Here is a 12,603-nt window from a genome sequence, read left to right on the forward strand (position 1 = left end):
TCTGGTGTCCCCGGCCGTGATATTGCGGAAATATTGCTAAAAACGGCGTAAAACCATACTCACTCACTCACTCACTCACTCAATAGATATATGTCTTCGTTCTCAAACTCAAACTTATTTTGTTTTTTTAAATCAGAATGGCACAAGCGTCCCTAAAATCCCTAATTAGCAACGGCAAACGTGAGTGTTGGAAAATCATTAAACGCAGTATTCGATCAGGCACTTTCGTCACATTTTTTGGTCGTACGCTAAAAGTATTTAATTCCTTTTACAACATTTTAGCGTAATGGGTACAATATATTTTATATATTTCTATTCATTAATCAAATTCATACATAACCAAACTATCTTGGGTTGGTTTTAATCTCTTGGAATTGTTTTATCTATCTTGGACCTTGGATTTGATAGAAACACTGAGAGCCTCAGCTTCCGACACAGACCATTGATAACGCGAGCTGTCTGGTCACCGCGGCCTGGTAGTGCATTACCGGCGAGCATGGCCTTCGACGTGATTTCACTCTTAACAATTGACTTGGTCATAACGGTTCGGATCGAATCCTTGGTCTAGTGGATAGAGCGTCTGCCCAGAATGCGAAAGGCAGTTGGTTCGATCCCCGGCCGCGTCTGACTTAAAGTGAGTGAGTGAGTGAATATGGTTTTACGCCTCTTTTAGCAATATTCCAGCAATATCACGGCGGGAGACACCAGAAATGGGCCTCACACATTGTACCCATATCGGGAATCGAACCCGGGTCTTCAGCGTGACGAGCCGTAGCTTTAACCACTAGGTTACCCGACCGCCCCGTCTGACTTAAAGACGTTAAAACATGGTACTTGTAACCCTGCTTGACGCTAGACATTGAGGGGATAAAACAAGGACTGGTGGTACCCCAGACATGTCGTAAGGGTTTCGGGTGATCAGTCTCTGTGACTGGCAGATTCTGTGCCATTCTTCCCGACGGCGTGGGACGTAACTCATGCTATCAACCATTGGTTTGGCAGGTCCAAACGTGATTATTCACAGATCGCCTTGATATCTTCAGCTTTATACTGTCTTCCTTTAACGGAACATGTCTACAGTAGCATAAACTAGGTTTGCCCCCTGGAAAATGTCTCCAGTAACGCATGCTGGATTTGCCCCTTGGAGGGAACATATCTCCAGGAACGGATACTGGTTTTGCCCCTTGACGGATTATGTCTCCAGTAACGCATCCTTGATCGGTTGGTCAACATAGGTGATATTCCTGATTGTGTCTATGTATCTAACGGCATTCATCGGCGTTACATTTGTGATTGGTTTGGTTGGTTTGTTGTTTCACCCCGCACTCAGCAATATTCCAGCTATATGACAGCGGTCTGTAAATAATCGAGTCTGGACCAAACAATCCAGTGATTAATATCATGAGCATCGATCCACGCAATTGGGATCGATCACCCGATCGACCACCCGATAACGTTAGTGGCCTCTTGTGACAAGCATATAGTCGCCTGTTACCGCAAGCATGGGTTGCTGAAGACCTATTTTACCCCGGATGTTCACGGGTCTCTTACATTTGTGACTAGTGAGATGTTCTTAATTTAAACGAATTTTATTCACGGAATTGAAATGAATTTGGGACAAGTATCTTATAAGTTAGAAAACCCCTCTCGATTGACATATCCACCATACAGTGACATACAAACATAAAATAAAAACAACATACAAAAAACCTGTGACTAAAAAAGGATTGTGGATATTGGAAGGAAGCCATGTAGAACGAGGTTGCACGTGCTGTTACGAGCCGTCTATTATTTTCAATCTCTCAACCTTCGGTCTCTTGGTTTACAAGCCCACTCACCATGCCACACATGTAAGTCACAATACTAGGGACCGCCTCCGTGGTTTAGTGGTAGAGCGTCCGCCCGGAGAGCGGAATGTCAGGGGTTCGATCCCCGGCCGCGTCATACCAAAAGACGTTAAAAGATGGTACTTGTTGTTACCCTGTCTGGCTCTCGGCATAAAGGGGCTAAAACAATGACTGGTCGGCTCGGAGTCACTAAACTGTGTCTGAGTGGGGTACCCATGTTGAACTGCGGCATGGTATCTCAGTGTGCTAGCACTATTAATCGGCATCTGTCCGGACTAGTACAAGCAGCCACACACACCGCATGCACGTCGCTATATAAGTGTAATAATCTTGGACGCGACGTTAAACCCCATTTCAACTCACCTCACACCACTAGGACATATGAACAAAACAATCCTTGCACATGGTGAATGAAATAAAGGTGATCAAATCCCATTGTTTGTGTTTACAATTTCAGATTATATTGAAACTCTACGACATTATTTCTTTCAAACCTACACCATCTGTAACTGCGTATCTTCCACATTGTGGTAGACGTGAAACGATTTTCAATGGAATTAAATAACTCTGTAGAGAAATACTACGCCAGACATATCTATGAAATAATTGGGAATAGTAACTCGAGACACTTGTCTCCATTTCCCCTCCTTTTCTAGAGAGTCCATAAGTGGCTCCAGGCGATCTTTGTATTCCTCCACGTCTCTCAGGAACACTTCACGCATTATTATGCATATAATTCCGCCTGGAAAACAAAATGTTCCTTGCAATTTACACTTGTCAGAGGGGTACACAAAGTACGTGATCTAGACTACCAGTTGTCGAACTTTCATGTTGTGGCAGCCTCGAGGGCTGAGTGGGTGAGATCGCTGACTTGCTGGCGATTAAGTGCCTCATTCTGGCAGTTTGAGTTCGAATCCGGAATGGGATTCAACCCAAATAAGTACTAAATTCTGTATTTACTAAAAGAGTGTTATCCCAAATATAACATATGTTACATTTGACAATTTTCTTGCAATAAAGGTTCTATGTCCCTTTATCACAGACTTATTCGCAAAGAAAGAAGCTTTTGAAATATCTTCACATGGAGGAACCACATTGATTATCTCATCCAAATAAATAAAAGAGTTCAATATGAAAAAAGAATGTTTGGGCGGCCTCAACCCCCGGAATCACTCAACTAAACCTTCACAGGTTAGTAACGAGATCAAAACGAAGATGTGGTTTCAAAATTCAACGGAAATTCAAAAAGACCAAAATAGATTAGGTCTTATAAGGCAGAACGAGAGATGCAACAGTTGATAATACCTTATCACTGGAATAAGAAGACTACACCCAAAGTACAGAGTATAACGTGTGGCTGCTAAACATGACTTGGACAAGAAATTAAACAGAGTGAGTGAGTGAGTTGGGTTTACCGCCGCTTTTAACAGTATTCCAGTTATATCAAGGCGTGTCAGCTTAATGTGGGAGGAAAGCACGAAGTGATGCGGGTCTCAGACGTTTACCACTTCGGTGAAACCCACGAGGACGGGTATGGTGCTGACAAACCTAGAAACATAATCAGGGCGAACCAGGATTCGAACCCACAATCATATGTTTCTGGCCCAAGGGACGCAACTCCGCACAGCGAATCGCGGTGCTTTAGAAGACTGGGCCACCCGTGCCACCCTTTAAACAGAGACCAAGCACATCATCTTGTACTTAATTACCTGATTTTACGATCCGGATCATCTCAGGAATTCCGGAACACGGAATGTGTCCTTCCCCCATCCCCCCGCTGGAGACGGCACAGTCGTATGTATCTGCAATGTTTGAATATCATTTATTCGGATCCCATTGAACGTAAACACCAAATAGTAATGATAACCATTGTTTACCAGTGTCTGGTACTGTGAGGTCATGAAGCCTAATCACACTAAAATCCAACAATAACACCAGGAGTCAATAGATAGAAAGCATTCGTCTATAAATTAAGACTTTTTAAGAGCGATATAATGAAAATAATTATGTTTAGCTTTTCAGACTGAAACGAGAACTCGACAACATATTGCTATCCAAAACGTTTTCAATCCTTGTTGACAAATTACCGATTGCAAAATACCTCGTGATGAAGTTCCCAATTTTGAAAGTGCACTAAACATACTGGTCATCCAGAATAAGTTGAACCAACTCATAAAACGTGTTGGAGACAAGTCGCCGGAGCATTAAAGCTAGGCCAACACGTTTAGTGTGTTACAGTGAGTGAGTGAGATTGGTTTTAGGACGCTTTTAGCAATATTCCAGCATTATCACGGCGGTGGACACCAGAAATGGGCTTCACACATTGTACCCATATCGGGAATCGAACCCGGGTCTACGGCGTGACGAGCGAAGGCTTTAACCACTAGGCTACCCGACCGCCCCTAGTGTGTTACAGGTAGAGAGGGTGTACGCATGTTGTGAACGTGCAGGCCATGACGATGAAATTGACTACGCTCATCGTGGACATAGGTGTTTCTCATAAGACTATTAAGAGGCCGTAGTGATAAGTCGATACCAGAATTCTGAGCCGTGGCCCGCACATGTCCACCCGCTAACCCTTTCTTTACAATGGTAAGCGCCAGTGGGCGGACCTCATGTATAGTCATAGGGGATCAACTGCTGGTCACAACTCTACTTATCCTGGCTTACCAGTAATATTAAAAATATTCATCTCTAGCTTAAGACGTTTAAAAAGTAATAAAATGATAATAATTATGTTTAGCCCTTTAGACTGAAAAGATAACTCGACAACATTTTGGTATTCAATCCTTCCAAACATTGCCGATTTCAATATGCCACACGATGAAGTTCCCAATATTGAATGTTCACACTCTGGTAATCAGGATACGTTGAGCCAACTCATAAAACGCGTTTGAGACAAGTAGGCGGTGTACAGAATTTGGGCAAACATATTTGGTTTGTTAGAGGTAGAGAGGGTGCACGCATGTTGGGCACGTGCAGGTCATGACGATGTTATTGACTACGCTCCCGCGTGTTGTTCATCAGAATATTAAGAGGTCGGTGTGACAAGTCGATACCAGAAGACTTAGACGAGACCCTCACATATCCATCGTTCTACTTGTCGCGGACCACCCGTTACCCCGCATACATTGTCATATGGGGTTAGTTGTCAAGTCACAACTAAACATTTCCTGGCTTACCAGTAATAGATTGTACTTGGTATTTTTGGCAATTTCCGACAAGGTTCGATCATCTTTGTTACGAACATATCAGATTTACATTGTCTATTCATATGTTGACTGGTTTACCATTGGGGATAGACAGTGGGACCTCGCACAGATACTCGGTGTAATAATCCTCGTACAAGCCCTTCTCCTTCGCCCTCAGCAGCATCTTGCTGGAAGGTTCCAGTGCGTCAATGTGAACAAACCCATGGGTCTTCAGCTGTAACAAAGGCGAGACATATTATCTTCTATTCCACATCTTTGTCGGTGTGGCTACTAAGACAACCTTCAGAGGCTTACCCTGGAAGACCTGCCATGCTAAGAGTGAGTGAGTATGGTTTTACGCCGCTTTTAGCAATATTCCAGCAATATCACGGCGGGGGGACACCAGAAATGGGCTTCACACATTGTACCCATGTCGGGAATCGAACCCGGGTCTTTGGCGTGACGAGCGAACGCTTTAACCACTGGGCTACCCGACCGCCCCCCATGCTAAGAGGGCCAGTGTGTCACTATTGCTGTATCACACTGTACATTGGCAGGTGAAAATGGCCAACGTTTTTTTACGATAACTTTCACTCTGATCGCGCACGGCCCTAAGAATGATCGCGCACGGCCCTAAGAATGACATATACCATGTTTCATTTACCTTGAGTATATGCTTCTTGATGATGAGTAATTGTGTGAACAAACTTTTCAGGCTATGACTATGACTCTCCACGGGACTGATCAATGTCTAAAAACAAAAATTCCTCAGGGCTATAAAAGAAATATGTTTGATATTTAATCTTTGAAATGGCCCCGAGCTCTACATAATTTTAAAACCAAATGACTTTACATGTTCAGCTACGAAGCCAGTTCCTGCAGCGATGTCTATAATCTTCTTCTTCTCCCTGTCGTCTTCAAAGTAATCAGCAACTACCTTGCCTGCTATCACGGGGCCGTTGTACCGCCCTGGACAAAGATCCTGAAATACATCTGCTTGATAGAATTCAATGAATAGGCTCGGTAGCTCAGCTGATTTTGTTTTCTGGAATGTTTACAACAATTGTTTTGGGGGGTTTTCAAAAGTAAAAACAAAAAAATGAATACACAAATAGGTCAGAGGATGATAAAAGCTGGGCAAACAAGATTTTCAGTGATCCATTCATATAACTTTCACGGCTATTTTGCCTCTTTCCCCGAATGGAATTTATTTCGGCGGATAACCGAGCCGAGACTGACTATTCTCTGGCGTTGACATTTTCCTACCTTCTCATATTTCCTACTCCAGGTTGAATATTGTTCAACAGCCTGAGAAATTGTTATTCCCTTTCTGTGAACACAGTGCGCCTCCCTGATCGCCTCGAAGTCTTCTTCGTGCCAGACATGGGAAACGGTTTTCAAACTCATCACTGGCTACGCTCGCTCTTTATGCAAAGATATGAACCACTCGTTTAATGGCCCACTGGTTCTCCCGTTGCTCTCCGAAGTTATCCGCCGTCTCTGCTAATCAAATCTGTATTTAAGGGGTAGTGGGAGGTCAAATTCCTCGTTGATAAAAACAAGTTGTTCACAAGTTACTGCGAAGTAAACGTTGGTCCACTTCTAACTGACTTGCAGTGTATCACCTCGGTATACTTCAGAGTTGTTCAGTACAAAGCCTATCCTGGGAAAAGATAAACATAGCTGCAGGCAACAGTGTGGAGCTCCAAGTGACAAATCGACGAACTTGATTATGCAGTTAGACATACATGGAGGTCTATTTGGATAGTCTATAATTTGGCTAAACAAAATGGCTTTATCTAACTTTGCAGTCAGACATTTATATGTCTGATCTAATTAAAGACTTTCTGAAAAGACACAATTACATATTAGTTTTAAAATCAAAAGTCTAATGGTTCAAGCTACATTTTAAAGAAAATTATTTTTTTAAATGTTATTTTTTCAATTCGGAGGGTACATAGCATTGCGATCATAGTCATCGTACCATAAGAGGCATCAAATTACATGGTAAATACCATGAGAAACATGTACAGTATGTGCAATGACAGTAAGTTCATCTTCCAATGTACGTTGTAATAATTGTAGGGGATATCGATTAGGTAAGTCAATCAGCCTGCTTTGTGGTTTTCTCCATTAAACTCCACATTTATTAGAAAAAAATATTGTTCTGTTTCTTCTTGCAAGAAACAACTCGTCATTTTAATGTCTTTCAGCATATTTCTATATGATCTAAAACATGGTTTTATTCCTGTAATATGTTACGTATGTGTGTGATTGTTCATATCAATAAGTGATTCTAGATATCTAGTTTTGTAATAATAACATGACCAAAAATAACATTTATAAAAGCATTAAATTAGTACCAGACTTCTTTAGCATAAGAACTAAATATACGTTAGCAATGTTTTCATTTTTTGAAATGCAAAATGAACTTTCAACTTTCAGTTCATCTTTAACAATTCCTTTTTAGTGTATATAATTTTGTGTAGGAATTTCCATTGAAATTCTAATAGTTTTGTTAGTATTGTAGATATTCTATCTTGTGAAAATATATATTTCCAATTAATTTGATTGTTAAATTCACCTTCCCACGTTTCACCAATTTCTGGAAAGTTGGAGGATGAAATAAAGTTATCATAAATTTCCTTGAATCTCTGCTTGCCTAAAGTAAATCAGGCCATGGAGGAGAAATGCTTAATAGCATTGTGTTTAGATTTATTTTCATCATGCACAAGATCGTCTCAGTGCTTAGCGATGTTTAAGAGTAAACCGTTATAGTCTAATAAAGCCACACATACTTTTAGCTCAGGAAATGGAAAAAAGCCGTTTGAGTCACATACATCTTTAACATGGAAAATACCCCTTGTATACCAAATCCGGAAATTTACGTTAATGATAGTACTAAAGTGGTTGCATTAAGACTTCATTCACATCGTTTTCGTTTAGTACGTACGTTTTCATTTATTTGTTCCAAGCGCCTAATGTATCTTTCCGAAAAGGGTCAGTGATACGGAAGTGGTTTGGAATATTGGCGCCCTAACGGAAAATATGTTGTAAGGGAAAGTTTGAAATAGCTTTTTTGTTTGAGAAATATGTATTGTTTGATACACAATAACCTAAATAAACATTGTAATATCAACCTAAGGCCACCATCTTTCTAACTAGGTTTATTCTTTTTATTTTGTCTTTCTTTCCATTCCATATAAGGTTGAAGAAAAATGCTGTTTAATTCTGTTATAAATTCTTTCGGGGATTCATTAAAGCAGTTAATATATGAACTAGAGTTGACAAAGCCAAGGTTTTTGTTACGGCTTTTTTCAATATTAATATCAAGTTCCGCCAGTTTGAAAGACTTCTTTTAATTGTTTTCTATCGCTGATAAACAAAAGGGGTTTTTTTTAATCAGCTTTTAGTTAAATTCATCGAAATCTCCGTTGTTCCAGTCCGATATTAAACATAAGGTGAGTGAACTTCCTGCCATTGAACCTAGCCATGCGTCTTTAGCTTTGTCAGTTTTCAAAGTATAGTATAGAAGTTACATGGTGTACTTATTGCTACATTTAGAGACGTTGCTGAGCAGTCTAGAAATAGTTCGGTGTCATCTGCATATTGACCTATTACATGCTCAATTTCTCCAAGAACTATTATTTTTCTTATCATTATCCCCAGTATTTCTGCGACAAACAGAAACAAATATGGGGAAATCGAGATCCTTGTCTACATCCTCGCTCGTTGTCGAAAAATAATGACAAGTGACCGCTTTGTATGACACAAGAAGTAGAGTTTAAGATCAAGATGTTTTCCCATATTTTCTTATAAGTTCAAAAATCAAATTTATCTTGAACCTTCATAATGAATCGTTTAGAAGCTGTGTCAAAGGCTTTTTTTTAAAAATCAATTGATATTGATAGACCTTTGTTCTTTAATCATTTTGTTTCAAAGATGATGTCATATAAGAGTCGAATGTTTTCGCTGATACACCTTACCGGGATAAATCCCGTCCGATTATCTGATAATGAGATCCGGTGTCTTTTTCATCTTTTATATAATACAAGCCTTAATAATCTTATAAAGAGCATTTAAAGGAGAAATAGGTCTTCCATTTTTTTAATAAACGTCTATCTTTATTTGGTTTTGGAATATATGAAATAATTCCTCTTTTCATTGTTAAACTCTGTGTTTTTGTAAGTGTCGTTGATATACCGATAAATCAAACAATATTTTGAAAATTCGATAGGAAAACAAGTCCGGGCCTCATATTAATTTTCATTGACTTACAAGCTGCGGTTACCTCGTTAAATTGTATTTCTTCATATAGTTCTTCTGAAAGATTTTAATTTAAAGTTGGAGTGATAATGTCTTTTAAACAGTCTTAACCTTCAATGTCAATATCGTCTAAATTTCTTTTCTGTTCAATTATCATTAAAGAACCACCTGTTATTTCTTCACTATTATCAACAATAATAGTATTGATAAGTATATTCGTAAAGTAATGTTTTCTAAGTAGCAAAAGTAATTAGTTGGTGTCTCACTTTTGTTATACCGCTGTATTCTATTATGTATTTGAATTCTCTCACTTTTTTTCGTTCTGATAGTTTGGATAACCATGTTTCGCTAACGTCGCTTCTTACTCGTTTTTCTTATTCCATTATATTATTTTTTATTTCTTTATATTTTTTCTCTTATATTTTTTAAGTGTATAGAATATGAGATAGTGTTCCTCTCACTTTCATAAAAACGTCAACATGAATAGCGAATCAGTAATTGTAAGATCTAAAGTTTCGTCTGGGATATTTTTGGTACATGTACCTTCATTTTTACAGGTAGCATCTGTGTATTCACGTTTAGTTTCGTCTAAAACATCTATTACCATTTCTACATATTCATCTTTTCGTAGTAATGATGTATTTTACCAATATCCCCTCCCCCTTTCTCTATCTTGTTGACACGTAAAGATCCGGGTTAAAATAAGTCTTCAGCAACACATGCTAGCCGTAAAAGGCGACGTGAAACAACAAACAAACAAACAACAACAACAACAATTTTGATGATTTGATAGCGACAATGGAATAGCGAATGATCAGTTTTGTAGCCGGGTAAGATTGAGGAATGAACAATGAAATTAAAAAAGATTTTCAGAAACAAGAAAAAAATTAAGTTCACCTTTTTGACGAGGGTTGTTTTTCCACCAAGTTAATGTATTGTTGTTCGGATTTAGTTCTCTGTGCATCTATTAGGTTTAAAGATTCAATTTTATCTAAGACTGATTTTCTTGCATTAGGATTATTATTTTAATAGTTTACTAAAGTCATTAACTATATCTTCATTGATTTTTGAATAATGTTTTGTAAAATAAAGGGTTATCAGAGTTTGGACCATACACTGTGGTGAGGGTAAACTTTATACTGTCACAGTCTCTAACATAATAAAATTACCACTATCGTCAACACATATCTTGTGTATTTTAAATTCAAAATTGTGCAAATGACTTGTACGGAGCAATAACACTGTCAATACCACATGCACTTTTTATTACCCTATCAATTAATATCCTACAAACAAATTATAGAGTATTTCTTTTTTTTATATTAATTCATGATTTCCAGTTTGGATCATGTCACCACAGGTTTCGGAAAACACATTCTCACTGTATTAGAATCCTAAACCTACCTTCCTGCCAAGTATTTAACACAGATAGTAGTACCTCCAGTTTGTATCATAACGAAGTAGTTAATACATCCGGTTTAGATTACCTAACACATTCTTGCTGCATTAATCTAGAATGGCCTGGTTCCAGCTCAGTTATTGACACTTTCGGTTTTATATTGTCACTTCCGGTTCGAAAACAATTTGGTTTACTGCTTTAAAACTATGTCACAAACTTATGCAAATACAAGACAAGTGTTCAATTGAAAAACACTAGAACATTTGGTGCAAGTCAAAATGGGGAATTGCATCTGACTTCATTTTGGTCACTGATGCGTCAGATTTAGAAATGTCCTCCTCGGATCTTCCCATAAACATTTTGAAAGCTTTTCTTAAGGCTTTGAATGTTGTAACCCAGGTCAAACGGCTTTCTAGCTGCATTACGCTCTTTGAAATCTTCGTAAACAGATCATACACGATTGTACCTCAAATAGCTGGGGCTGTTGGAATATTGCTCGACGTAAAGGGACAATCTTAATAATATATATTTTTAACTAAAATATATATGAAGGCTGTTTAACTGATATTTTTTATTTCTAGACAAGTATGTAAATCAGGGGAATTGGTCATGTGACCAATATTTAACAATATCAGATCATATACCTAACCTTCTTGGCCACACAGTCACTATATCAACAAGACAGACGATGAAGGATGTTTTCCAAATGGCTGCGGTAGAGATGCAGCATGGTAAGCCTTATTACTAACGGACCAAATTCCATTGCATTTTGAATAAACATGGCTGAATAATGTCCATGTAGTCCATATCAATAATCGGATTCAAACCTCTTGAAAGATTCAGGTGTCATCATTAGTTGGGACATGCGGATGACGTTTCGTCTTCATTGGTCCAGTGGTTTCTGAGAAGAAGATGCTAACGGACGACGATATAGGGCGACGCCGGGCGCCGGACGCCGGAAGCCGGACGCTGGACAAGCAGGACATTACTTGTAGGGATCTATTCCTCGTCTGTACGTGGAGCGATGGTACGAACGAAAACCCAAATATATATTCAAATTTTGATAAAGCTGTTCAGTTAAACACATATTGTGTTATAGATATCAGACATTGATGGCTGTAAGGCTAACGTAAAGTATCAAGTGTGTAAAGCCAATACATTGAAAAAGGATGAAATATTAAAATAGCTTTTAAAACCTACAGTAGCATCTTCAAGTGAAGTCTACAGCTAGATCTTATGTTTATACTTTTATATCGCATTAGGAACGTAACCAAGTCAATGTTTTAAATAACATTTGTGATAATCTAGTTATTGAACAGTCCATCGACGAGAGGTTGTATATTACCATCTATGTATTGTATATTAATGTATAACCTGTTCCCGTCACAATATGGATGAAATATTATATATAAATTATATATAAATAACTCACTCACTCAAACCACTTTACAATAAAGGTGATCCGACACTATCCTCAAATTAATATTATATCCCAATATCAAACTCAAAATTATTTTTTATGACATGGTGAGTCAGTAATTCTTGATAATTTGAAGAATATAAAGGTCAAACGCAATATGAGAGTAACGAAATACACATACCTACTGCGTATAAAATGTTTTTATTGAATAAATATTGTCAAAACTGACATTTGAATATGACCTTTACGGTCATGTTTAAAATTGGTTCAAACTTATATGACGGTATTTCAAAGACACCATAGATCCCTCATAGAATGTTGGGCATTGTGGTTTTAGAGATGTAGGCGTTTATAATTACAAATATGATTTATCTGGTACATAAATGTAACACATTTGTTCCACATGAACAAACTTGATTAAATAGTTTAATACCGATGCCATTAATTTTTTGTATCACGTTAATCCGGGAAGTAATTGAA

The 12,603-nt window shown here is 38.3% G+C and overlaps 1 protein-coding gene across 1 annotated transcript; it reads right to left on the reverse strand.

Moving 5' to 3' along the window:
* Positions 1 to 553: 553 nt before the first annotated feature.
* LOC139452677 (methyltransferase-like protein 27) lies at positions 554 to 6,547 on the reverse strand. Its single transcript, XM_071234221.1, has 5 exons — positions 6,305 to 6,547; positions 5,892 to 6,020; positions 5,138 to 5,273; positions 3,557 to 3,649; positions 554 to 2,589 (listed from the first exon to the last, which is right to left on the reverse strand). Exons 1-5 carry the CDS (start codon positions 6,443 to 6,445, stop codon positions 2,405 to 2,407), a joined length of 684 nt encoding a protein of 227 aa, XP_071090322.1. The 5' UTR covers positions 6,446 to 6,547; the 3' UTR covers positions 554 to 2,404.
* Between the last annotated feature and the right edge of the window lie 6,056 nt (positions 6,548 to 12,603).

This window comes from Haliotis cracherodii, unplaced genomic scaffold, assembly GCF_022045235.1.
Source record: "Haliotis cracherodii isolate W230 unplaced genomic scaffold, xgHalCrac1.p SCAF_9, whole genome shotgun sequence".
Taxonomy (NCBI): Eukaryota; Metazoa; Mollusca; class Gastropoda; order Lepetellida; family Haliotidae; genus Haliotis; species Haliotis cracherodii.